This window comes from Tyto alba, unplaced genomic scaffold, assembly GCF_018691265.1.
Source record: "Tyto alba isolate M040663 unplaced genomic scaffold, T.alba_DEE_v4.0 Super-Scaffold_21, whole genome shotgun sequence".
Taxonomy (NCBI): domain Eukaryota; kingdom Metazoa; phylum Chordata; class Aves; order Strigiformes; family Tytonidae; genus Tyto; species Tyto alba.
The window spans coordinates 947,929-975,434 of NW_024881295.1; the positions used below are offsets into that span (position 1 = coordinate 947,929).

Below are 27,506 nucleotides of genomic sequence, written 5' to 3' on the forward strand. Positions count from 1 at the left end.
TTAAACCATAAACATTCACTTTTTCTTTTTATTAAGAAAGCATGCACAAAAATAAACTCGTGAGACCACGCCCCTCTCCCCCTGACCACGGACACGAAGCACGGGGGCCACACCACGCTGGAGGGGCCTGCAAGAACCCTCCCGGGGCCAGGCTGGCGCCCCCCTCCCTGCAGGCCAGCACCCACGCTGCCTGCAGAGCTCCACGCTGCCCGCCCGATGCCTTCCCACGGACTAACAATGCACGTTTCTTTCAGGGGCAGAGGAATGGGGCTAATTTGCACACTGACCGGCATGTATTTACATATGCAATCGAGGCGCAACTTAATATGCAAATGAGTCAAATATGCAAATGAGGAGCACTTGGATACGCAGAAGGAACCATCTTGGTTTGTTTTTCTTCCAGTGGTGTTTTCAGACTTCCACAGGGCCTGCTCTCAGCAACATCCTCTACAAAGCACTAGCTGGCACCTACCAGACATTGTCTCTGGTGCCACTTTCCACGGAAACCTATTGTACATGCTTCCAAGCTGTATCATTCCCATCCTGAGGCAGCAGAGAAAACAGCTAACTCCACGCTGAAGTAGTCTGAGATTCGCCATTTCTTTTGGAAACACTCAATGATCAACTCCCCCCAAAACACACTTAAAAAAGAAAAAAAAAACAAAAACAAAAACAAAACAATTTTCCGTCCACCCCGCCCAATACAATGGGACTCTGTCCACTTCCCTGACAAAGATCCAATTGGTTTATTCCCATAACAAATTTAAGCATCAGTGCTAGTTCCCCACCTTCCTGCAGTCAGAGTAGAGGTTATTAGTCCCGTCCCAGGCCTGCCAAGTGGCCATGATGTTCTATTTACGTCTTGGTTCCCTTCACTGGTAAACAGGGAGTAAGGGCTGGGGGGAGGCTTTACAAAATATTAAGAGGAAACAAGAGGTCTGACAGAACAGAGCCATACCAGAAAAAAAGGGGAACACAGGACACAGCTTTGGGGAGGAGGCATCTCAACACTCCTGCTCCTGCACCTTTTCCACCTTCCTGATTCGCAAGTGCCGACAAAACTCATCCTTCAGGATTGACACCAGGTTCCATCATCTCCCCAGCTGAACTGCAAGGGGTCTGACCCACCCTCCTCCCTTTTATACTACACTCTTTGGCTGTTCAGTTTAAAAATCTGTCTCACTTCATCCTCACTCTTCTAACGCACCTCTTAGAAAAACCACTTTGAGGGCCTCCCAGTTGCTCGACCAGAGGGTGCAGCCCCTTGACCACAAGTCTCCTAATTCACCTCCACACCGAGCAACAGCTTCCTCTGCCCACCACTAGCCCCTTCTCAAAGTGGGGACCGCTGACTGAGAATCTGCACCTGCGCAACAAGGCTCCTGCTGCTGGGCACTCTCAAACCACGGGCAAGGACAGTCTCCAGAGAAACAGGAGGGGTGCAGGGCCAGATAACAACTAACCAAATACTGATGGGAGAAAACTTCCAAATTTGCATATGCAAGTAAGAGCTTCACTACGTATTTTGAAGAAGGGCTTGAAGAGGTGGGGGGGGGGGGGTGAAATTAAAAGCTCTGGGGAATAGAATTTGCTGAATCATGTGACACCCCTGACTGCTTCTTTTACCTGATGGATGTGTAGGCTTCACCTGGAGGCTGCAAAAGGCAGTGTAGAAAATAGGTCAGGATTCCCTCAAAATCTCAGTCCCCACAGATGGCGCCGCATTCTGAAGCCCAGCTTCTCTGCTGAAATTTCATCTCTGCTGCATTCTCCTTTCTCGAAATGCAGGTCTACCCTCACAGCTCAGCTCTCCCTACCTCAGGGATTACCCTCTCTTTGTACTTGGGAACTCTACTTCTTTTCTTGCTTTTCCTGCTGGTGCAAGAAAGTTCACAGAGCTAAGATCACCCCTCCAGTGTCCCTTTAGCCCCCTGACCTTTACAACATTTATGGAACAACAGAACTACAGGCTCCCAGGGTCCATTAGGCTCTCCCACTCCAGTAGCCAATACAACAGATTCACCGGCCACCTTGAAGAGAAAGATGGATTGTTAAACGCAAAATGACGGAGGCAGAGAAAGATGCACTTGAGGATTCAGCCTTCCGAGGTCTTTTCATGGCACCAAGGACCCATCTTCCCGCCCTCCACAGGGCACCACGCAACACGAAAGAGCCGATCTGATGCGTCTGAGGCCACCAGAGGAGGGGGAGGGCTGTGCTCAATTACTGGTAATAATAATAATAACAATAATAATAATAATAAACAAAAGAAGAAAAATAAGATAAAACAGGACGCAAGGAAGGATTATCTTCGGCAGCATCTTGCGGTGGCTTCTCTGGCAGAGATAGAGAATATATATCTATATACAGGCAAGGCAGGGAGGCTGGGGAGGGTGATGCTGGCACCATTGACCCCATGTCCCCCTTCCCTCCCACGTCCTTCACAAAGGACGGGCTATCAAGTCTGTAACTCGCTAGGTGATCAAGTCCCAGTCGAAATCATCAGGGATTTCCTCATTGGCGCCTGGAGGAGGCCCTGGAGGCCGAGGGACCAGATGGTGAGCTGAGCCAAAAACAAGAGAACAGAAGAGAAAGGAAAGAGAAGAGTTAGAATAAAAAACGCCATGCTTTTTCACAGTTGGCCCTTGGGCAAAAAAAAAGCGTAAGTGATTTGGGCCCTCTCCATTCCAACAGTCTAGCAAGCAAGAACACTACTAGCATGAGTTTCTCCATCAGCCACGACCTGCCAATGTCTGTAGGTGATCTGCTGTGAAATTCTCCACAGCAGCTTCTACAGAGATTAAGTTTCAGCTTCCTTCACTTTCCTTACAGTTGACTGCTGATAGAGCACAAAGCACTTCATCAAAAGCTTCTCATGTAAAGTTGCCTTCAAGCAGCCGAGGGTGAGGCTGAGCTAGAAGACTATTTATGTGAAGTGAAAGAAATCAGGCCAGTGAAAACCTAGACCTTGCCAGAGCTATTGCAGAGTCCTAAACGGAAGGTCCCTTGCAGTCCAGGCTCCCTCTCTACTCTCAGTGCTCCATTTGATTAGTCAGTGGTTTGGGAGAAGCGTGCCAAGGGCTTGGGAACCAGTTCTTTAATGTTCGTTGGTTTGGTATGCCTTAATGTCACCCCCTACCTGGGCGATTATATCCTGGAGAGTCCTGGGTGGAAATCTGGTACATTGGAGATGGCCCGGAGAAGAGATGGGGAGGCTGGGGCTGACCATAGGAGTTCACTGTGAAAGGAATCAAAATTAAAAAAAAGTCTGTTAACATTCTGGTCAGCAGTCTTGGCCCTGATGGGGTGGCAGCTCAGCCACAGAGCAACTCACTCAGACCCACGAGATACTGAGGAAATGTTCAGCTGTTGGGTCCTAACTGCAAGCTATACCTTGGTCAGGGATCTTGTTCCTGGAACCAGCAGAAGTTTCTCTATTATTGTAAAACAAGAAAATTTTCATCCAGAAATGCCACAAGCTGGCTCAATATCATCCATTTAATTTACGACTAGATGACACACACCATCACAGTTCTATCAAGACCATGGTATCCCCTGTGTTCTCCTCAGAGTGCATTCTCCTACTCCTTGTCCAGTCAGTATTTCTCCAACACAGCTGTAAGAGCTTTCTTCTTTACACCTCCTACAGCTTCTGCCATCTGGAATAGCACTCTCTCTACCTTGCCATTCCTTTCTGTTGGTCACCTACAAAAAACACCACCCCCTTCTGCTTTTATGGGTTTACCTTTTAAATGTGTTTCTGCCTGGAGAGGTTGCCTGTCCATGGTATGCATCAGGTAATGGTCTACCTAGGCCACAGACCTAGGACATCCTAACGCTTTAAAGCCAGAGAAAGCAGAGTTGTACAAAGAGGTCCAACAGCCTAGCCCTGAGTAGCTCAGTGCTACATTGCCTGGCAAAGCTGCAAGTAGGTTTGGATATTCGCAGAACTGGGCCTTCATTTACACGCCACTTTTGTCTCCCTCCTAATTACCTTGGTTCAAGGATTGCTCCTGCTTGCCACTGTTCAGGGCACAAGAATCAGAGATTCGAGGTGGCTGCTGTGGGCCAACCAGATGAGGGAGCTGACCAGTCTGGGTAAGAAAGTGATTAAGGGAGTCACAGAGGTTGGCAATATGGTGTTGATCCAGCGTCCAGTTCTTCCGCTCAGCCTGACGCAGACTCTCCATCAACTCTGGAGGGGTCAAAGGACAATGTCAAAGACAGCACTCACACTGTGGTCTTCCCTGCAAAGAGTTTCTGTCTTCTACCCCTAAATCCTACCTTCTCCCCACAAACCCAACTTCATCGCTTCGAATCTGTCACCAAACTCCTGGCAAGCTCCATATCTAGGATACTGTCTCACTGACTCAGGTAGGGAAGGGAAGAGTAGGAGGGAAAAATTTCAGTTAGCTTTCTGACATACTCTTATGAATTAATTCCCCCTGCCCCAAATTCCTGCGGTGTTCCAGTGCTTCAGGGTCTTTAACAGAACCCCTGAAGTAGGACACCTCATTTTATAAACAGAAAAGTAACCCACGGACTTGACACAGTTACACTGAAAAAAAGATGTGGGCACAGCACTCACAAATTCTACATTAAAGCCCTAGTCACTGAGTCACTAGGCCACCACTGACCTGAGAATTGGGAGTGCTCAATGCTAGACCAGTTCAGCCGGTTTACCATCTTGAAGCTTTCCTTCAGGGAATCTATGTTGGAGCACCAGTCAGGGGGAAATGCTGGAATGAAATGGGGACAAGATTATTCCAATACAGACCACCCTTTCCCTCCACCCCTTAATATAAAATGATTGGCCCCTCTTCACTGAACAGCCTGATGCTACAAGTAGCTAGAAACCCTTTCTCTCTTGGAAGATCAGGCACGGTGCCTCCTTTTGCATTCAGCCCCTGACTTTATCCTGTACCATTAAACAGAATCCCAAACCCAGCATGGATGTATCCACCTTTCCTTCAGTAAGTAAGCAATTTCCCCCTCAGATTTCAATCATAACTGGATTTCCATCTTTTTTTCCACATAATGTAGGCACTACTTAGGGAAATCTCGCTTGTGGAATTTCTATCTGGGCGCTCCTCACTGCTCCCTTTTGTCCCAATGTTCTTTCCATCGCCTGACTCACCAAAGCCAGCATTGTTGATTGAAGCCTGTGACTGCTGCTGCTGCTGGTGCTGATGTGGCTGCTGCTGTGGGTGGGAGTGTGGGTGATGTTGTTGATGCTGGTGGTAGCCTCCATGCTGCATTGGGGGTGGGTGCATGGACATCACTGGTGGAGGGCCGTAACCTTCACCACCCTGCTGCTTTCCCCCTTGGGATGGGCAACCCTCTGGTGTTGGAGTGTGCAGAGGGGGAGCAGCACCCACTGATGAGGGACCCTGCTGCTGCTGGTGCTGGTACATGTAGTAGTTGTGGTTGGAGGGCTGCATGTCACCAAGGAGAGAAGAAAAACCTGGCAAGTAAAAGAAAGAGAGGAGAGCTTTAAATGCTGCCTGGACCAGATCTCCACTTAAATTATCCATCTCTAATTTCACACTGCTCCTCCTGCTGTATATGAAGCTTTCAGAGTGCCCTCTACAGGCTACCAACAACTATCACCTGCCAGTTATGCCCTCAGCATGCTCCAGGTTCTGTTCAAAACAAAAGGCTCTGCAACAAAGCCCCATCAGGATATAAACTTCTAGGACAGAGTTAGGCACTTAAATTCCTCCCTGGATTTTTTTCTACATTTTCCAAAGCAACCCATGCTCTCCTGAAATATCATGCACATGCTGTTTTCCTAGAAGTGTCCATTAAGCAAACTTACAACAACAAAATGTTTAGAAAACGGGTAACTTGATAAATCTGAGGTGTTGTTTTCAAAAGCTCCCTTCAGTTCCCATCTTACGAGCAGTGTAATTGGGAACCTTCACAATTTTTCTCACACGGATCATGAGAGGTCACAAATTCTGCTGCTTTTGCACACAGAGCACACTGCACACATGAGGGCTCCTTTATTACTTTCATTGCTCCTGACTCATTGCGTGTGCCATTTCTATCCTCTTGTATTTCAGGCATCCCCTACATGCAAGAGCATCAGGTGTTCTCCATTCTTCCCCACATCAGGAGCTCAGCATATCTCTGTGTTTCCACAGTTCGTTCTCCCCTCATGTTGTAGAATCTCCAGAAAAAAAAAAATCACAGTGAAAGGCACTGCATACCACTAATTTGGGCTACTAATTTATTTTTCACTAGATCCAATTTCATCCCACTACTGTGATGGGGCAAAAGATACTTCCATCCTAAATCAAAAGTTGCCCACAAAATTTCTTCAGAACCTGCAAGTTTTCCTAGACTACCCTACAGCTGAAGACTTGGGAGGATAAAAAAAAAACATGCCACTGCTAAGCTTTTACAGAGGCACACACTCTGCCAAGGTTCTTCTCTACGTTTTTGTAGCTTGCTCATTCTACAACACCTCACACAACATGGTCCTGCTAGGAATCTCAAGTGCCAGCATGATGAAAACAGTGAAAGTAATACATTTTTATTTCACTGAAGCTACAAGCGCAGGAGGCTCCTCCTAAAGTAGCAAACTTTGCCTGCACTCTATGGCGGTTAACAGCATAGGTGAGGAGCTCACCTAGTAATATATTCCTTTTTACAGCAGACTAATATTTAGAAGTGTTTAAAGGAGGGAACAACTGAAGTGTTTTCTGTGGACATCTCACCTCATCCCTACGGCCATTCTGCCCTCTGGTGGCTGCTCCCTTGGTCCCAGAAATGAACGCTACCAACGGAGTCGTAAACTCTCTCTTACATGCTCTCAATCCACAACACTCAATTCTTAAAGGCCTTGTACAATCCTAGTTTTAACAAATCTGAGCAATGATGACTTTCCGTTCTCCTTCTGGAGAAACTCCATATGCAGCAATATTGTCCCTCTTATGGTTTCTAGCCTGGCATTGTGAATGCTTCTCCAGTATATTTTCTTCAGGACTTCATTTCCCTAAGCTTCTGCCATTTTAGTATTTGCTTTTGTATCAACACAAGGTATTTTTAAATCATTATCCTCTTTATTTGGAGAGAACTAGGGGGATAAAGGACATGCAGATTTCTTATCTGCTCCTGGCAGAACTAATTACAGCATGCCAAAGAAGAAAAGTCTGTTTGCACAGGCTCCTAAACGAGGAAAGATCTGAGAGATACCAAGGATAGATCAGTGGACAAGACTGTGTGGGCAGATACCTGCCCACCCCACATGACGCATATAGTTACTCACCGTGCTGAGAGGAAGATGATTTCTCCAGCATGGATTTGTAGAGATTTCGGAAGGACCAGCTAAGATCCTGGAAGTTGATCTCAGAGTAGGAGAACTTGAAGTCATGGTTGGCACTGTACAGTGGTGGTGGCACATCGGCCCCTTCACGGCCCTGACCCCCTGCTACAGTAGAGGCAACATCCACAGGCCCTGCACTCTGCTAAGGAAGACAGAAATAAGGCTTTTAGCTTGTACTAGGTTTTGTAACTTGAGACAGGAATCCAGACACTAGATACAGGTAGAACATGCACTGATATCCCATATCACTTAGCTCATCTCCCAACAATCATCTTCCCAAATGCCACTTTCCTTGAGGAAAATCAACCACGACCTTCCCTCTGCAGCACGCTGGCATGCGCCTTTACCCTTATCCCCACCCAGCCTTTTTTTACAAGTCACTTCCTCTTTATTTTCTGCTCTACAATTTCAGCATCTTCCCTTCCTTTTATTTTTGCCTCTGTATCATTTTCGTGATTCCCTCTCTTCGCACCACTTCACTTTTCCATTCATGCACTCCTCCCCCTCTCCTTTTCCCATGCCATGAGGCTTCTATCCTTCCCCCTGCTGCTCACCTGAGTGTAGTTGGCAATGGGGGTGGTGCTCTGGATCGACAGCTGAGAGGTGGCCTCAGGTGGCAAAGAGGCTTCTGTGCTGACTGGAACAGCCCCTCGGGGGCTTTTACTCGCCTCTTGCTCTGGGGAGTCTTGTGGTATCTGTGGATGGGGAAGAAAGAAAAAAGGAAAAGAGCAGAAATCAAAAACATATGGAGAAGTGAAACTGCAGATGGGAAGCCAGCAACCCCGCTGTAGGGGTTCACGGCTTAGAAAAGAGGAGGACTGGGCCTTAGTCACTGGAGAGTCAGGATAAGGGACTTTAAACAAGATTAACTTTGCTACTGAAAAGCAGCAACAACAGCCAATCAGCAGGACATACGTGCTAGTTCACGTATGGACAAAGGCTAGGAGCCTTCGTCTCTCCACCTGTACACCCTGCCCCCCAAACGCTACCACGGTATGGTGCTGGAAGGACTCCTTGACACAAGAAGGGAATTCCCCCTCCTGCTCCATGCTGTCTGGAAAGACCAACACTCACATCATCATCTGGAGGATGCCGCCTCTTGCGAGATATATCTGGACACGTATCTATTGTCCAATAAGAGCCCTGGAAAGAAGACACACTGGTGAATGCACGATTAAATCGGAGCGCTTCCTAAAGCAGGGGGTTTTTGACTCAAAGAATGCAGCACTAACTAAACATTAGGACCACAAGGTCTACCCTCCAGAACGTCAGACAACTGAGACTTGCGTGTTAGAAAGACCCATTGCCTTGGGTTGTACTGAACAAGGAGGTATGATGCTACTGGTGGAAGGCAGAATGCTCTACATTTCCATCGCTCTAAGACAGGACACCAAGAAGAACAAAGGATGTTTTGATCCAAGCTAGGCTAATTCTTCTGGGTCTGCACATCCCCTTCAGTACCTTCCTCACAACGTTAATTTATTATTGACTGATGAGAACCAATTCAATGTTCAGATTGGGCAAAAAACAGCTAGAAGTATAGGTCTTTTTCCATGCTTGTGAGACTCCACTGTACTATGCCCATTTGGGGGGTTCCCAGTGCAAGACTGACACTGGCATGCTAGAATGCATCCAAAGAGGGACCACCACAATAGTTAAGAACTTAAACACATGATGTGCAAGCAGTTCACACAGAGAGATCTGTTTAGTGCTGGACAAGAGAAGGGCAAGGGGATCTAACCACTGCCTTCAATAGCATAAGGAGATTATAAATAAGAATCAAACTCTTCTCAAAAACGCGCAGCACAAGAGCAAGAGGCAAACAAAAACAAGTTAGAGCAAGGGAAATTACAATTGGATATGAAGAAAAATTTCTTCATAACGATGGTGGTGCAGCACTGGAACAAGTGCCCAGTTATGGTATCTCCATCCTTGAAGATATTCAAAACTCAGCGAAGACCTCAACAACTCAAACTAATTGTCCCTGTCTGAGAGGGGGATGGGGGTGCATGTTGACCTCCAGAGGTCCCTTTAAACATAAAATAGTCTATAATTATGTCTGTTGTTTTCTGAATAAGTATAGAGAGAACTCTAGAGTGTGATTTAGTTCATCTTAACCTCCAGCTGAAATCTGAGTTATCAGTGACAAGGACAGGACAGGTTTTCATTATAAACCCATTCCAACAAGCCAATGAACACCAGCACACATATACACTGAAGTCAGCTAGGATTTCCTGGAATAAGCCATATAATCAATGGTATTTTTGAGCAGTGATCTTCAAAGATATACTACTTACATTTATAGACATCAACTGAGCACCACTTAGTCCTTTAAATATAACCTGAGAATTAAACAGCCTGAGCAAGCGGCCCGTTCTGGTAACTTTAGGATGGGGGGGAGGAGACAATCTTTCTGTCAAAATACATAGCTTCTTGACCTCACCATCTCCTTATGCTTGTTTGTTTGGTTTTTTTTTAAACAGTAATAATATCTGCATGCCAAGATACCAAGTCTTGGTTTTGCTATCATTTCCCCTTTACAATCTATATATACTAACAGAGCTTTATTAGCCCTTACTTAGCCAGCGAATTCCTAAATTCTTGAGTTTTACCTGTAAATGATTTCTACAGATTTGAACTACCTGATGGTGACATTTTTTTCCCAATACCAAATGTTTTGCAGTCTAAATAGGTAGTAGTCCTGCTCTCGCTTTCATGGATCTTGCCTCCACGAAATCCATGATGTCACATCATAGTCCTGCTGTTCACCAGCAGTCATTATGGTCTTTCATAACAGAACAGGCTGAACTAGACCCACATTTTACACATAAATATCAAGAAGAAAAAGAAACAAAACTAACAAATTACATTCAACCCCATTTTTTTCCTTCTCCCAGTACCTTTAAAGTCAACTGAAGATCACAGACAAGAGAAGTAATTGCTAGAACCTTTAAGGCCCCTTTACAGGTTCCCTTTAAGTGAATGCTTCTGTAGCCAAAGCACTGCAGTAAATCTTACTACTGCTTCCATTTTTGCCTGCACTTTAGGTTTCAAATTCCAACCCTGAGTTAGAAAGGGCAACCCCTGGCTTATTCCCTGCAGTTTTAAATTGCTTGCCCAGCAGCATGCAGATTTCTTACCTTCCCAGGATCATCTCTCGGTCGAGGCACCTTCCGAAAACATTTATTCAGAGAGAGGTTATGACGAATAGAGTTCTGATGAGAGAGTAAGAGATACAGGTAAGTGCTAAAACAAAAACATACAGCCTTCTGAGTGTGCCCAGGAGTGGGTAGAGAAAATAGAAGGATGGTGCATACGCAAAAGCCAGAGCTCACTACACATACCCAGAAGAGAAGCTGTGGAAATGAGAGAGATGGATTAGGCTGAATAACAAGGGGCTGAACCACCTATACACCTACAGAAGGTGCAGTGAAAATAGTACCAGTGTAATGCAGAGGTTGGTAGTGATGTGGGGTTTGTGGGGATGTTTGTTTTGTTTCTCTTGGTTGTTGGTGGGTTTTTTGCATATTCCTCCTTCAGGGGCCACCACATACATACAACAAAATTCTCAGAGAAAATGTGACTGCTGGCTCTGCACTTTCTCCAGTTGGTTTCACATGTGTCTTTTTATTTTGCTCACTGAGGATATTTTACACAGAATTAAGAAAGTAAGTCTTGTAATTAGACAAAAAGGGTACTTCAGCGATGTAAGTCCTCACCTTCCAACCAATACCAGCATTTTTGTAGTAGGGAAAGTTATCACAGATCCAACGGTAGATCTCACTAAGCGTCATCTTCTTGGCAGGTGATGAGTTGATGGCATATGTGATCAAAGTGGCATAGCTGTAACGTGGCTTCCCATCTTGGTGCACTGCAGCCTCATCCTTACTCAGGGTGGCATTGGGATCTGTTGGTGAGCCTGGGGGACACTTTCGGGCAGCCCCTGGAGGTCCTGTTTGTGAGGAACCCCCTAATTTTTCAATAGTAGCCCTTAAAGTAAGCTGTGGGAGCCAGTCTATAGAAGTGAGGCTGCTTTCCAGGTCAGAGGCCATGATGCTGGAAGCAGGAGTATCTGTGAGGAGAAAAGAGCAGAAAGGGAACTCCTGAGAGACAAAAAATGTGAATCCTAAGAAGAGAAACACCCATTTGCATTCCTCCTCTGCTTCTCCCCCTACCACAAATACCTGTGTGAAGATCATCCTATATCATATAGCTTATTCACAGCAAGACAGAATCATCCAAAAAGACCTATGACTGTGTCTCTGGGAGGACCATCCTTGCCAATAGTAGCTGGGACAGGACAGTCTTGTCCAGAGCATCCCAGCTGTTCACAGGTAAAGAACTAAGATCTATTCAACATGGGCCCTTTTCAGAGGCTGTATCACATTAACTCCTTTACTACATAAGCAATATGACCTTGGGACCTTTCACCAAGATTACCTCTAAATCCAGTAGGTTTACTGTGTCAGAGAAGAGGAAAATCATAGCTGAAAGGGAATATTCCTTCATGCCATATACAAACCACAATTTAATTAGATCACCTGGAAAAGTCAGGACTGTGACTATCTTAATTTGGGGGGAAATTAACTTCTCTCTAAGGCCTAGCCTCTCTTTTTGCATTGGGTGACATTATAATGAATCCTATTCCTTAGAGCTAGGATTACATATCTCATTTTAAAACACCAAGATCATGAATAATACTATATATAGATAATTACATCTACCACGTTAAGGTGGAACAGACTATATTAAGCTCATAATAGTTAAACCTTTGCCTAGCACAACCCATTTTTCCTAAACATACATATTTTATTGAATTAAATCTTGCTTAATTCACAATATAACAGGCAAGTGTTTTCTCCAAACCTAAGACAAGAAGAACTTACTTGTCCGAAGTCACACAATATGTTTGCTACAGGGTGGAAACAGACTCAGGATCTTCCCTCTCATAAACATGTATTTCCTCTCATAAAAATAAAACACACCTGTCGAACATGGCTAGCACTTGTACCCAGGGTTTTCTACTTAACAGTAATTTTATATGAAGAAAATATTTAGCAGCATGAACTTGTAGGAACTTGTACACTTAGCACGCAACCTTGTATGCTGTCTTTTGTACTAGTCAAGGCAGCAGAAAGGTCATAATTCTTACTCATAATTGGCTGCATCACTGTACTAGGAGCAATCCCTTGAAGTCTGGACTGAGGTGGATAAGTTTTCATCGCCACAACATTCACTGCTCTATAGTTATTCTTTGCATAAAGAGAAGAATCATGTCTTTAAGGGCAGCATGTTCTGTGTCTTTCATTTTTTAAATTAATCTTTTTAGAGATTATACTACCTTTGAGCATGCTAGGGCATACAAAAGGTAAACGCACAAACACATGTACATACTTATGTACATGTTCATGTAATAAATTAAACACATGAATATATGTAAGAGAGAACATATCAATATGAACACGCTCTGCTTAGGAAAGACTCATCAGCAGACACCTCCCACCAAGTGCATCACTCAGATGAGCGGATGAGACAGGGAGACACCCATCTGCATGAATATCAATTAGATACTCCTTCTAAAAATAGGTATTTGACAATAACACAGTGTGGATGCACAGATACAGAAACAGATGCACCCAGCACTTTGACACAGAAGCTCCACATTCTTCCCCCACAACCATACGCATTATACCTTGCACTCCTGCACTGAAGTGCTCTCACAGCACAAAAGCACTTTAAAGAGTCTATACTCCAACACATTTGTATGCACTAAACCCTTAATCTTCTTCCATGTGCTCATCACACCTCTTAAGGCTCAAATACCTACACAATACCCCAACAAAATCCAATCCTCAACCACCATAAGCAGTGGTCCAAAGCCCTGGGCTCAGAAAACCCCTCCTAATTGCACAGCTACCATTATCACTAACACTCATATGCACGCACGGACTGAAAGCGCCACTACAGCATCTGTAGCAAGTGGAAACATTTTTCTGTCTGTGGAGGAAAGGAAAAGCCCAACTGCTGCTAACTTATCTATCTACTCATCTGCCACACTCACAAATGATAGCATGACTATTTGCTACACAGCTAACTAGACAATCAGAGCTGCAAACGGTTTTCCATTATCCACCCTCCTCAAGTTGTTGCCTACTGAATATAGGGCTCTATGGTTGAATTGATCTAATCGCAAACATTTAAAATGTAAGAAGTGCACTATTCCTTCCTGAATTGCACACGCAAAAAACAACAATGTATTTTTATCCAGTGGGGATGGACAGACTGCTGAGGTATCCATGTAACAGAAACACAGCTATATCTGCATGGTAACTTTAGGGGGTACAGCTCTCACTAAAAGTAGCATTCAACTTGGGAGAAAACAAACATGAACTAAGTATCAGCTGAATGCTTAATTTTATACGTGTGACTCGAATAAATCTTAATTTTCATAGTGCAATCAAGTAACAAATTACTGCTGCTTATCATATGCATGTTAAACCATTATGAAAAAATCAGTTGCGCTAACAATAAAAATCCAAAGTAAAATAAACACAGATTTCCCAGCCACTCCTTTTATTTTTTTTTTTTCCTTTTCAGACAAGCACAGAAATCAAGAAAATTAGGTTATAAAAACCTACGGCAGATTAAGATACCAATCTGAAACACCAGAAATTCAAGAAGCAGAAGAAAACACTGCAGTTTTCACAGAGATTCAGATTTGCCCAGGTTGTGTCAGTAGAGCACTTAGGATGATTTGCCATGCAGTAAAATGTAAGGTTCATATGCAGTATGTTCATTGTCAAATACACAAGCTTTTGTGCATTTGTGTAAAATACACTTGTCAGGGTGACAAGAAAGGTTAGAATTGGGTCACATTATACTCACGCTAAGAATCTGACTATTTTCATTCCCTCGTTTAAAAAAATCTTTGACAAAAAAAAACACCAAAATTCCCAAATCTTACATTAAAAAATTCCGTGTATACATATGCACTAATCACCCGGTACTGTAACAACTACTTTTCAGTAAAATACAGCAGCTCTTTAAGAACATGTATGCTAGACAGTAATTTAGGACACAAAGTGAAGACTCAAACCCAACAGCAATCACATGGGAAAATTTCAAAGCAGTGGAATAAGAATTTTTTTCCAATTTTGAACTTGATCATGTTACTGGATTTATAAGTCTGTATCCTGGCAGTACGGGATCTGTACTAATCAGGCAGTCAAACCCTGCAGGTGGCAATTCCACAACACTGAGTGAAAACACAAATTGGTGTAATTGGCTACTAAATTATTTGAAAGAATACTTACTATGATACTTGCTATAATTTGTGCATGTATCTCATTCACCTGATTCAAGCAGTACACCAGCTTGACACTACTTAATGGTATGATAAAACAAGACTGCAGCCAAACCAGAGCAGCTGATGATTCTTCCAACTTTCCCTTCCCAGTTTATTGCTTGGCAAATCTTCTTTCAAACTCTTCTCTTATGATCCCACTCAAAGGGAAAAAAATATACTACTGACTAACAAACACATTGAACTGAAATCAAGGGTCTTTAATAAAAATCCTACCATATTAGCAAGCCAGAATTAACTTCAAAGAAGTAAAAAGAAAGTCAAATACCAGAATCCATAATCTCCCACTTTACACGGTAAATGATATCTGTTTGTGTGTCTGGCTGACTTTAAAAACCAAGGGTAAGGTAGCCAAGTCATAACCACCATCTCCAGCTGGAAATTAATGGCAGAGTCTTCATTTCTCAAGCACTAACTAGTTCCTGTACAGCCCCAAGTCAAGACAGGTCAGAGAGATGCAAAAATGACAGCCAAGCTCTGATCCAAAACAATTAAACAGAAGAGAATCTGTCTGATTCCTAAGAAACAATCATTAAAGAAAATCCTAGCACTGAATACCTTTTAATAACCCCTAATTCACTTGGGACTAGTAATACTTCACTATAGCCTTCCAGGAAAGCTACTGTCTTGCTCTGAATATTTGCAACTAGCAAATCAAACCTCAGGCAAGCCAGCCTTCTCTCTATCAGATAGTACTATCCCTGCCACTGGGCTGAAGAAATCTGTACTTTGCCTGCCCTGCTATTTTGCAAATGCTTGTTTTAAGCCAGTCAGATCTTATCCAAGATCACTGCTACTTACGTATCAGGACTGAAATATGGGGAAGAGCACTCTAAGGGTCATACTGAATGTAGTTAATAAACATCTATAGCATGAAACATTCTCTAAGGCTGAACTGAAAGGCTGGCCAGTCAGAATCAGTTACAACTGTGCACAGCCCACAGATGATGCGTTTTCTAGAATAAATCTCTAAATTTACTTTATTATATTTACTTACACTGTTGCTTTATTTGCTGCTGTTTCAATCCAATGAAACACTACTGGCAAAACATTTGAAGGAGACTCAACGTAGGTTTCCCAACATAAACTTTGAGAAGGAAGAAATGCACAACAGACTACCAAGCAGTGAGAGACACTGCTGTAGAACCTATAAAAAGAAGGCCACTTCTATTTAGGTGTCTGAAACACAGGTCCAGTGATCTAAAAATATCCATCTAATATACTCTGATATACATCTAGCTTCTAAGGTATTTAACAAACAAAAAACCTCAAACCCAACAAATTGGCAAAAAAAAGACCCATTTGACTGCAACCTTTCTGAAACAGAAATGTGAATGCCTCAAAAAGTAAGGAAGTAACATGTAAGAATACCACATGCATGGAGAAATGGACAGCTTCTACGCTGATGGAAAAATGCGATTTTGACATACTTGTGTAAATTATACATGCAAGAAACTTGCATTCTTATGCCAATACAGAAAGGAGAAAAGAATCAATGTTGTTAACTCTGGCAGGAAGAGAAAATTGCTGTTTTAAGACATGTGCTTTCCCTCAAAAATGAGGTGTGAACTAAGAGGGCAGGAAAGAAACACTTGAAAATATTGTATTCTCTGGGCAAACATTCTCACTGAGAAATACATGTTTCATGTAAGAAATTAGAAAAAAAGGATACTGATTACCTGCATAGTCTGAAATTGTTATTCATCATTTTGGTAACTACTTGTGAGAAGCTGTCAGGAAATGTTTGTTTCTGGAATCAAATGCAGAAGTAAGAAAGAGGCTGCTGGGTATTGCTCATAAAACAAAACTTGACCTGGAAGGAGTGGTAGGTGTCATGTTAATATATTCAGCAAACCAAAAGAAAAGCCCTGCAGTTTGAAAGTACACTTCTGTCTGCAGTGCCATATGAACGGAGGAAAACCGGTCCCAGGGGCAAAGAGGCAAGAGAAATCATCATACTCTAGAACTGTGTTTCCCTTCTTTGTGAGCAGTAGAACAAGCCAAAAAACATTTTCCCAATAAACTATAGGCTTGCAAATAGGAGAGACAGTTCTCACTAGTCATGAATCACAAAGGAAAAAAGAATTAAACCAAAGAAAGTTACTGTCACCTAAGAGCACAGTGTGGTATCACCTATACAAATACGAACTATCACAATCTGTGCCTGTCCACTGCACAGTGGTCTGACTCTGTACTACTGCTCAAAACTACTCAGTGTGCAAGACAGAATGGCTTTGAATGTTCATTGCTACTTTATGTAAAAGAACACCGGTAGTACAGTAATTATGGCATCCTGAACTAGAAATCTGCTAGAAGTTACAACACAGTACACTAAGATGGTACTGAAAAATCAGAGTTAGAAGATGAAAACTTTTAGACCATGTATAGCTTAATATAAACCACTGTACTAACCGTTTCATTAGAATTAAATTGCCATACAGATATGGTTTTCCTTTAACAAAAATTTATTTTTGTTATTGAGATTTATCTCAATAAGGTTCATATTAAGTCTCGAGGAAAAATAAAAAAAAAAAAAATGTTTTCACAAGTTACTAATTACAACATAATAGCACATTTTAACATAGGACCTTTTGATTCTCTCCATTCTGTGAAGGTACATGAGCAGGGTTTAATTTTGCATTTTGAATTTAGTGAATGAATGACAGCGACCATACATGCATCCTTGGTACTAATAAAGCATGAAGTCTTGTGAGGACTATAAAAGCACCAAAACCCTCATATTGGAAGTGCATCAGGATCCAATTCCAAAAGTAGTATGTACTAGTTTTAAACAAAACTGACAAAATGGTATAGTTTACAAAACCTGACCTGCTTACTTAAACTTATCAACAGATGGCATTACAGCCAAAGTCTAAAATATTCTCGTTTCAAGGGAGACAGTATCTTTACAGGCATAAAAGGCTAGGATTAAGCATAGCTAGTGCCTTGCCAGATTTTTAATAAAACCAACTAATTTTTGTTGTCTGCTATATAAACATGCAGCAAAAATGCACTGAGGAATACTACACAAACATTGCAGAGACCCCTCAGTCAGTCTGAAAATATATCTTCAAAGTTAAGATTTGTTTGCTTATTTATGGTGCTATGTAACTGAAAGTGAGGAATACTAACACCTGTCAAAAGAAACAACAAATGATACTCACAATACAGGTATGCCTAAAATACTTTTGAGCCAAAAATTATTCTCTTTGTAATAAGACTACCATAAAAGATTTATTCTACTAATAAGAGAAATGTCCCATGACAACCCTCTCAATAACAGATTTGAAGTAAAAAGTAAACCAAGCACTTTGAAAAAGCAGAATGAAAATACATCACCACAGCAGAAATGCGCACAGCATGCCCTCCACCCTCAGTACCGCTATGCAATATTTTATCATAGGAAGTAGGAGCTGTAATTCTAAACACATGCCAAAGCAGGCAAGAGAAATCTTTGGCATTTGTTTTAAGAATATTAACAGAACAATTACTCTTACACTGAGAAATGTATTGGGTATTGGTTTTGGAATAATTCAAATTTATGAGCACATACCTGGAATGAAATATTCCCTTGGAAACCAGGAGGTCTGCGGTAGAGAAACTGTATCTAAGAGAAGGTACTTCCCCAGCCTTGTGGGAGCACCTAGGTTGAAGACAATTTCAATTTTAGCTGCCTATCAGAATCATATCCAGTAGTAAACCTTCAGTACAGGATATGCAAACACTGATATGATACCCAGCTTGTCTCTGAAATTAGAGATGATATCAGAAGTAGATCAGCATGCAGGATATCTTGCTTAGAAGATCTTCACATCGTTGCAAAGATAGGTACAGAAACCCAGGTTAAAAGAATGCAACATGCACTTATAAATGAAAACCATATTCTTATTCCCATTAAAAAATGGGTCTATCAGTCAAAAATTACTCTTAATCCTGCAGTTTAATAATAGTCATACTACAAAGCTTCTATGTAAGAGAGATCCCAGGGCTAAATGAATACCAGCCAAGCATAGTGAAAATGAAAATCTGACTTCAAGTGGTCAGAACCTGTTCACCAAAGGCTGAACCACTGAAAATAGATTAGTCAATATAAACTCTGCAATAGTTGCTGAAACAAGCCGCAGCCCATTCCGTCCCACTTGTGGAAATGGGTATCAAGCACTAGCAAGAACTATATACTGAACTCACAGAAAGTAAGGAAATTGGTATCAAGTGTAGATTCGTTGTATACCACGTGGCCAAAATGTGCATACAGCAGATGCTCCCAGAGTTAAGATTACCAAAGCGCTGCAGAAAAGCCTGTTCAAGAGGAGTTCAGAAGCAAAGCACAGCTGAAATTGAAGTTGGAGAATGATCAGTAACACTGTGTGAAGCTCATAAATTAGGTCTCAACCCCTGTTTTAACATAATTCCTTTTCATTATTCTGTTAGCTGTTACGCTGAACTGACTGAACTGTCTTCCAGTAGACAAAACACCTGACAATCCCTAGCTAAGCTCACAACTTGTGAAGATTTGTACCAAGCTTGAAGGTCAAGAGGATTCTGAACCACACTAGCAAGGAACACACGCCCATTAACAGTTTGTTCTGGCTTAAAACACTAGTATTGTACTTGGCTTTATGCATCCTACTCATAAAATGCTCCATTTTGGGTATCATCCTCAAATTAAATCTCCTGTTCATTTCCTTAGAGACACTGAAAGAAGCCCCTTTCTTCCACAGATATACTTGCCACAGTTACCAGTAATATTTACTTGCAAGTAAATATTATTCTGCTCCAACCCTAACCTTCCTAGTCCTTGAGATGTTGTACCTTTGATTATGATGATCTTTTTTTACTTTTGTAATCGTCCTTCTTTACAAAAGAAGCCAAGGAGAGGAAAATACACATAATAAGACAACTACCTCTGAGTATCAGTTAGACCTTTTGAATAATCTGAATAATATGCAAATAAGGAGTTTTCAGTATGTCTGGCATCTACTGTCTGGCAATTTTCTTATACGTTTTGAAGTATAAGTCAGCTGAGGAAGAATGTAAAGGGATACTCATGCAAGAAATAGAAAAGCACAATGTCATGCTTGTGTTGCTGGCACAGCAAAGGACAATACAAGACAGTGGCAGACAGGGGAGAAACATAAATCTGAAGGCCCCTTAGAGTGAGTACAAGAAGCTAGAACCTTATGTGGTGGATGACAGACAAAGAACTGGCTTGTCAAGGAGATGGCAACATGCTGAGAAAACACACAAGGAGAATAGCTTCAGAAATTGTGTTTTAACAAGACAAACAAGAAGGTAACAGTTGTCAGAGGTCAGAAAGAACAGCTAGCAGGAACTGAGATGGAAAATGAAGGAGAAAGCATAAGGGTTACCCAAAGAGACCAAGAGCAAGCAAAGAGATTCAGGCTATGAAACTGGAAGATGAGTCCTTATCCTGTATGTGCAGAGGAAGAAGAGTGAGAGAAACCCCATGTTACAGGCCCAACTGTGGAGGCTCACGGCAGAGGAGAGCATGAAACAAAGGGAAATCTCAAAGGAGCTTTCTGGACTTCCAATTTGGCCTCAGTGATCTTAAACTTACAGCAGATCATTCAAAAAGAATATTAAGATAGTATGCCAAGTTGCATAATTTAGTATCGCTAGCACAAAGGAAGTAAAGAAAACCAGAGAGGACACCAGAGGTGAGTCTTCACATCTAACTTATGAAAAAAACAAATGGAGGAAGGTAAATAGCTTAGTGTAGAAGCTATTGAATGAATTACTAGAACAGTAGGAAGGAAACCTGGAAAATACTGATACAAAAGTTAAGAGAGGACATGATTTCAAGACTGGGCATGATCAAGTGTCAAAAACAGCAGGGAAGCCAAGAAGGATGAAGATGGAATACAGACCCTGAGACCTGGCCAAGAAAAGGTCATCAGAGATCTTAGAAGCTTCAAGGGAGTCAGAATATCTATACTTAAGTCAACTTAAAAATTAGTTCTAAGCTACAGACATAGTATGGAATCTTTCAGTTTTGGAGTCACAGGTCCCTCTATGAAACAAAAATTAATTGGGGCATCATGCTTCTTAATGCCACACAAAGCAGCATAAAGAGATTTTGAGTTCAATATCACATTGTAATTAAGGTAATCAACAGCAAGAGGAACAGCTAGCCTTTATAAAGTGTTTTTCATCTTTGTATTTTAGAATCCTTATAAAGGATCAATAATTTATTCCAGGATAAATGGGAAGCCATGCATGGAGAAGCGCACAGCCCAAGGTCAGCCAGCAAAGGAGTAGCAGAACCACGCAGAGAACACAGGTCTCCAAAATCCCAAACCAGTTCTCTACATTCAAAGCTTGTCTGCTTGGTTCAGGTAGAGACAAAGGGAATTTCAGAGGTAACTATTTTATCAGCTTGTTCATTTTTCTCTGCAAGTTTCTGATAGGGAGGGAGAATTGGTTCTGTTTTATTTAACAATAGTTTTTTTGGGGAAACAGAATTCAGAAACTTTGCTCCTTTAATTTGTGACCACAAAGAGTTTGGATTCCTTTCCAATTATTCAGATTTGAACTTTTAACAGTAATTACATATTTCTGCTATAATCAGCCACAGCCTTTATACAACAGAGATCATAAACAAAATCTGAATTGCTAATTGTAAAAAAACAAAAAAGCAAATACTTTCTCTTGAGGTATAAAAACTTACCCATCATCTCCCCTTCTCCCTCATTACTCAGTCCCTCTTACACATAAAAAAGGGCCAAAGAAGATCACACATTCCCTTATTTCTTGAATTCACATCAAGTAAACTGACCATCTTAGATGAGGAATAAGGTACAGGGCCTTGCACAAATTGTTCACCCTAATTCTCAAAACCAAGATCCTGAAGTACTAGAAGGAACCAGAGAACATAATTCAATGGCTTCTTATTCTAACCAACTAAAATCCTTCTATTCCTGGGGAAGTAAAGGGGGCAGGGGAGAATGCAGGGTGGGTAACGAATTAGTCAGATGGATCATGGAGACAAAGTGCCATTCCCCAGCCTAGCAGAGCGGGCTATTTTCAGAGGATTAAAATTCTATTTATTATACAGTGGTAAAAAAGAACAGGTTTCTTGACATAACCTCAGACAAAAAATTCTATGTGTCCACAAGCATAAAATCTAATGAAAGCCAAACCAAGACCAGGTGAAAATGCAGGTGTGGAAGTAAGATCAGGGCCTGTGAGCTCTAGTAAGAAAGGATTCCTGCCAGTGAAGAATTCTAGAGAGGAGATGAAGGATGCTTGTTTGATGAAGAATGAAGCAGCATTTTAGGCTTATAGGACCCCAGGACAGAATGCCAAAGGGACAGCATGGAAAATGAGATGCAAAGAGCAGTATAGAGAGAACTGGGAGGAGGAATGGGGTGTAGTTAAGCAGGCAGGGTGAAAATATGCTGGACCTTAAAGGTGCAGGAGAAGAACCTGACTGTGACACAATGCTAGGAAGCCCAGGACAGGATTCAGGAAAGCTTTCACAAAGGTCATGAAAAATCTTGTCTACCTTTAGGACACTAACTCTAAGGTTCATACTAAGTTGTGGTAAAGGATAGGGCAGGTCAAAGACTGAAGGATAAAATGACAGTCTAGGCCAAATCTTGGCAAAGTACCACAGGACACATTAAATCAATCCTAAACTGTTGCAAGGTCTCTGAATTTTTAAACATTCCCAGGATTTTGCATTTTCATTTCAAACTTAAAATGAAAATTTGCAATTAATTGTGAAAACATACTGCAGCATGCTTGCTCACTCTCAGTACTACAGATATACAGACTGCCTTTAAAAGTGAAAACATGAGTACAGGGCAGAAATATGTTACAGATTTTTGAGTTCATCCTATATCCCTTAGAAGGAAGAAGGAAACAAAACCAGTAGAATACATAGAAAGTAGCCATACTGACCCCTATCAATATAATAAGCATTCAGGGGTTGAACACATCAACTGGATATTCTTGCTAAAATAACACGATGCGCAACAGCCAGCAATACAGATATTTAAATGCTTTTCTTTAGGCTTCAGAGTTAACACAACTGGAGAGTTCAAACATTACAGGGAGACCATTTCAGGCTGGTCCATTAATCTAGGCACGACTCATCTTTTCAAAGTTGTCTTCCAGATCAAAAATGCTAGAAACAGTATTTCTTAAATTTCAATTCTGAAGCATCACTCAGCAACAGATTCTGCAAATGGAGTATTACAAAAGACAGAGGGTTCTTTGTGAAAGTCACTGGTTAGAATTCTACCCAAGGTTGGGAGAGGCAAATGGAAAAATTAGTCCAAAAGCATTTAATCTTTTTGTTGCTAATGACCAAGATGTAATTTCTGACTGACAGCTGTGTAAAATGAGATAATCAGCTCAGTCCTGCTCTTGAGGGACAGCTGTCCATATCACAGTTGCCATTGACCATACCCTCCTTTATGACACTTGAAGTAAATGGCTGAAGATCCAAAGAGTGATGCAGACAAACTCCCACTATATGAAGGTCAGCTGAAGCTTAGTGGAGTAAGCAGATACCCATACCTCTGTAGTAAGAAAAAACTTCTCCAGAGACACCAGCATTCAGCTGTATTTTTACAGAAAAAGAAAAAAAAAAAAAAAAAAAAAAAAGTACTACAGTAGTCACAACCCCATCTCAGACTGGGAAATTACATCCAAACTCCTCAAACTGTTTATTGTATTTCATTCCAACTTCTCTGACTCCTTATTCTAGCCTAGAAACTTGCCTACAAAACCAGATTTCAAGATAAAACTCAAGAACTTACAGAACACTATTTAAGCACTAATATAACCTCATGATCTTTCAGTAATGCAATCCTTTTCCCATAAATCTCTAGACCTTCTCATTTCATTTTACTTAAGGGCTTGACCTGAGAAACGCCACACGCTCAGTTCTCAGATGGGAGCGGAGTGCCCACAGGAGAGGATCAGGCTGCTTCAACTTAAAAAGTCAACTTTTGGAAGCATGAATATCCAAATTTAAACTTACAAACCCATACATGCATAATAAAGTGTCTCTCTACTCAAATGCTTAAGACTTCATTGCTTCTGTTGAAGTCAGATCTACATTCCTGGGCATTTAGAAGAATTAGGCTATTTACTTAGGTACCTAAATGTGGTTTTTAAAGTCTAATTTTAGGTGTTCAGGTTTAACATTCTTAATGTAAACTCTTAAAGACATTCATTGCACTTTCATTTAAATGTGTCTATAAAGTACCTTGCACTTTTATGATGATAAACAACACTCTCCCTTTTCCTCTTATGGATACTTTTGTATAAAATAAATGGTGCAGAACAGCTGCAGTATTCTACCTCAGAGAAAGCTGCTTTTTCACCTGTGATAAACATTTGATGTAAATACCATGATCACACTGAAGAGCTACTCACTCTAAAAATTATTCCCTTCCTTAAATTTATCTGTAAATCCTATCTTTTCTACAGCTGTGTTTTAGACTACAAGATCTTCAGAGCAGAGATTGTCTTAATTTTGTGTGTCCAAGTCAGCACTGAATGCCCTGTCAGCAATTAACAAATAAACAATTACTCTACAGCACACGACTTTCAGCCTTGTATGTCTGTCATTAATATTTAAAGCTCAGGCAGTAAATACAAAATCTTAATCTTTATCATAAATAATTAAGAAAAAAATGTTTCATATACAGAGAGATAATTGCTGTGGGAAAGCAGAATTTTGGAAGGCTGGCATATATTCTGTAAAGTGCCCGGGCATCCATCAGAGCCAAAAGCACTTGAAAAATGTCAAGTCATTACTGTGAGGAAGGGGGCAGCACAAGGTAAATTAACCTCAAAAGCATTAAAAGTCAGTTACCCCCTTGAATGTACAAAGGCCAAAATGCCTCAGTTATCTCTTCCCTTGTGCTAGATAACAGCTGTACTCAAAACAGGCTGGTTGCATAACTATAGGGCAACAGGTAGGAGGGCATCTAACAGTACCCCCAAGCATATGTACGCTTCATGGTTCAGCCTTCCCTTAGAAAGAGGCAGCTTGTGAAGCTACAGATAACTGTCAAAAATTCTGTGCCAAAATGGGGACTCACTTTGGAGGGACCTGGCATCTTTTGTCTGATCTTGCTAGCATATTACACCAAGAAGTTCCTTCTTCAGGGACCTCCTGTTAACCACTGTGCTCCCAAATGGATTCCAAAAAGGTTCCTGACCTGGCTAAGGACCCTTTGATCTTGGATTTCCTCACTGCTATCTCACTGGAGAACAGAAACAGGAATATCTCAGGTGACATATCCTTAGGCATGATTCTTTTGTTACGGGTATCTGCTTTGGCTGCATTTGAGGTGAAGTCTCCCTCAGACTTGATTTCTCAGGAAATCAAAACGTTAAGATCAGAATACTCATTTGTGACTGGAAATTAACTGCCTCATTTACAAAAAGCAGCCAGCTTGGCTCACCACGGCACTTGCATTAGGATTCACATTCCTAGCCCCTGAACACAGCATAAAGCAGAGATGAAGACTGGTGGCAATGGAATGGCTTCTTTTGGCTTTCAGAACAGGTTCTACCAGCACTGTCACAATTTTAATTCTCAGGCCCCTGAGCACCACAGAACCCACTCTCAAGGGCACTCTTTTCAGAATTCATCCCACAGCCCCTAGGTACATTATAACACATATCTCAGAGTACTAGCATTGGGATCTATCTGTACATTTGGCTGTCAAGCACAGTGAGGTCTGCATTACACAATGATTTTATTCCCACTGTTACAAGCATAGTAGGACCCACACGGAGAACAACTGACACTCCAACCCCACAGGTGCATCCTTGGACACTAGCACTACAAATCGCTGCTCCTTCTCAATGGCCTGTATTATCCTTCTCAACGACCCCTATATGACAGAAATTATTATCATACCAGTGATGATAAAGACTGAGCCTAAGATTAATACACCAATGAAAGAAAGTAAAAGGGAAAGGGCAGAGAGGTTTCTTACAATTAAATAGGGCTACCCTCTCCCATAAGCTAAACAGTGAGGGAAACAATCCGGTCAATTCCATATAGCATATAAGGGATCTAAATGAGAGAGATGTACACCAAAAAATAAACCTGGGAGAGGTTCAGAAACAGAGTAAAGATTAAAAGGAAAGCAGATACAGTGAGGCAAGAGACAAGGAAAACAAGGACAGAAGGCGAAAGAGGACAGCTAGGAATAGAGAGGTGATATAATGTGGTCACTCACTCTGTCAGGGAGATTTTCTGGAGGGAGGTGGATTATCTTCAGTGCTGGTTTCTGGGGTGCTGCCCTTCACATTCCTTCTCTGAGACCCATCCTCAGAGTGTTGCTGTCAGTTAATCCAAGAGCTTCTTCAAGAAATATTTTGGGGCCGAAGGGATTGTGGATGAAATCAGGATCTTGAGTATTGAAACGATCTGCTTGGGACTGTCAGTCCCCCAAAACTGCTGGTTTTATCCCAGGATAGAGATCCTCTCTCCCTTTCAGCAGCTAACTACTAAAGGGGTGTTCCCCTGGGAGACAGCCTTTTCACCGTCAATTATTTCAGAGATTGATTTCCCCAGTCTCCCTACCTGTAAATCTCTCTTCTCTTTCCCCTAGGTGCACCTTGTTTTTAAGGGCAGGCAAATCTCTTTCTCTGAAAAAATTTTGCTATCTCTGTGGATATTATCAGCAAAATCTGCCTTTTCCTTTCCCTGTATCTGGGAGGTGTGTCTTCTCTCCTTGCACAGGATATCTGAAGAAAACAGTTTCAGGATTAGGCGATGAGCAATTTTCCTTGGGATGAATGATGAGGTCAGTATTGGAAATTACCTCCAATGGTTAACAGCAATTGAAAAAGGTAAGAATATCTAAAATCTGCTTCTGCTTTCTCTCCCTTGTTTTGCTTTCTCTGCTGCCTGCTAAGCAGATGTAAAAAAAAAAAAAAAAAATAAATAAAATTACTAGGTAAGTATTTGGAGCTCCTTCTTATTTCTGTCTTGGGGACTGCCTCTCTTGAACGTATGGGGCTTTTTTTGTGAAGACTCCCCTGTTACTATCTGATCTGGGGAAGAGTTGGGGAAGGGCTGTCTTCTCTGCTTGGGGGAGGAATTTCCTCAGTAGTAAGGAAGAGTAGGCAGTAAGGGTTATTCTCACAACCCTCAGAAACTGGGGTCTGAGGATGCCTCTCCGCCAAACAGGTATTGAGGGAGCACCAGGAGGCTCTATTCCACAGCAAGGAAGAGCAGACCTGCTTTTAGATAGTTTCCAGGGCTTGGTGCCGGGGGCCTCTACCCACCCTTGGCTAGTTAGTGGGGAAGGGGCAAGTGTTAAGCTCCCCCACCAGTTGCAGGGAAGGGGGGCTGGCAGGCGGGTGTGCTCCGGCCTGCCAGCGAGGCAGGGGCGGCGAGGGGCCGCCGGGGGATCACCCCCGCCGGGAGCGGGGCTGCCCAATGGGGTGTCCCCTCACGGCTGCGGATGAGGCGGGGGGGGCGGCGGGCAGGGTCTCTCCCCCACCCCAGCAGGCTACGGGGGTGTCCCCCCACCCCGGCTGCCCGGAGGCAGTCCCTGGCTTCCCCCCAGGCCCCAGCTCCTCTTGCCCGGGCCCGGCTACCACGGGAGGCCGCTGCGGCTCACGGGCCTGCGCGGGGCTGAGCGGTCGCCTCCGCTGCCTTCCGCCGGGCCTCGGCTTCGTCCCCGAGGGGCTCCCCGGGCTCCGGTGCGGAGGGGCCCCGGCCAGGCGACGCTGAGTCTCTCCAGGCCCGGCCGCTCCCGCGGCTGCTGCTCCGGCCTGCGGCTCCACTGCAGGCCCCGGCTCCTCCCCGGC

At 42.5% G+C, this 27,506-nt stretch overlaps 1 protein-coding gene across 6 annotated transcripts; it reads right to left on the reverse strand.

The window, feature by feature from the left end:
* FOXJ2 (forkhead box J2) lies at positions 1–27,506 on the reverse strand. Of its 6 annotated transcripts, none has more exons than XM_032984005.2 (12): positions 27,294–27,506; positions 25,925–26,601; positions 11,050–11,402; positions 10,471–10,545; positions 8,405–8,473; positions 7,885–8,025; positions 7,274–7,472; positions 5,138–5,464; positions 4,638–4,739; positions 3,995–4,195; positions 3,140–3,238; positions 1–2,563 (listed from the first exon to the last, which is right to left on the reverse strand). In XM_032984005.2, the coding sequence occupies exons 3-12, from the start codon at positions 11,380–11,382 to the stop codon at positions 2,475–2,477; spliced, it is 1,635 nt and encodes a 544-aa protein (XP_032839896.2). In that variant the 5' UTR covers positions 11,383–11,402; positions 25,925–26,601; positions 27,294–27,506; the 3' UTR covers positions 1–2,474. The 6 variants fall into 6 exon arrangements, with proteins under 6 accessions (XP_032839896.2, XP_032839910.2, XP_032839902.2 ...); XM_032984019.2 differs by having other exon boundaries at positions 25,925–26,435; positions 26,513–27,506; XM_032984011.2 differs by adding an exon at positions 18,247–18,336 and having other exon boundaries at positions 25,925–27,506.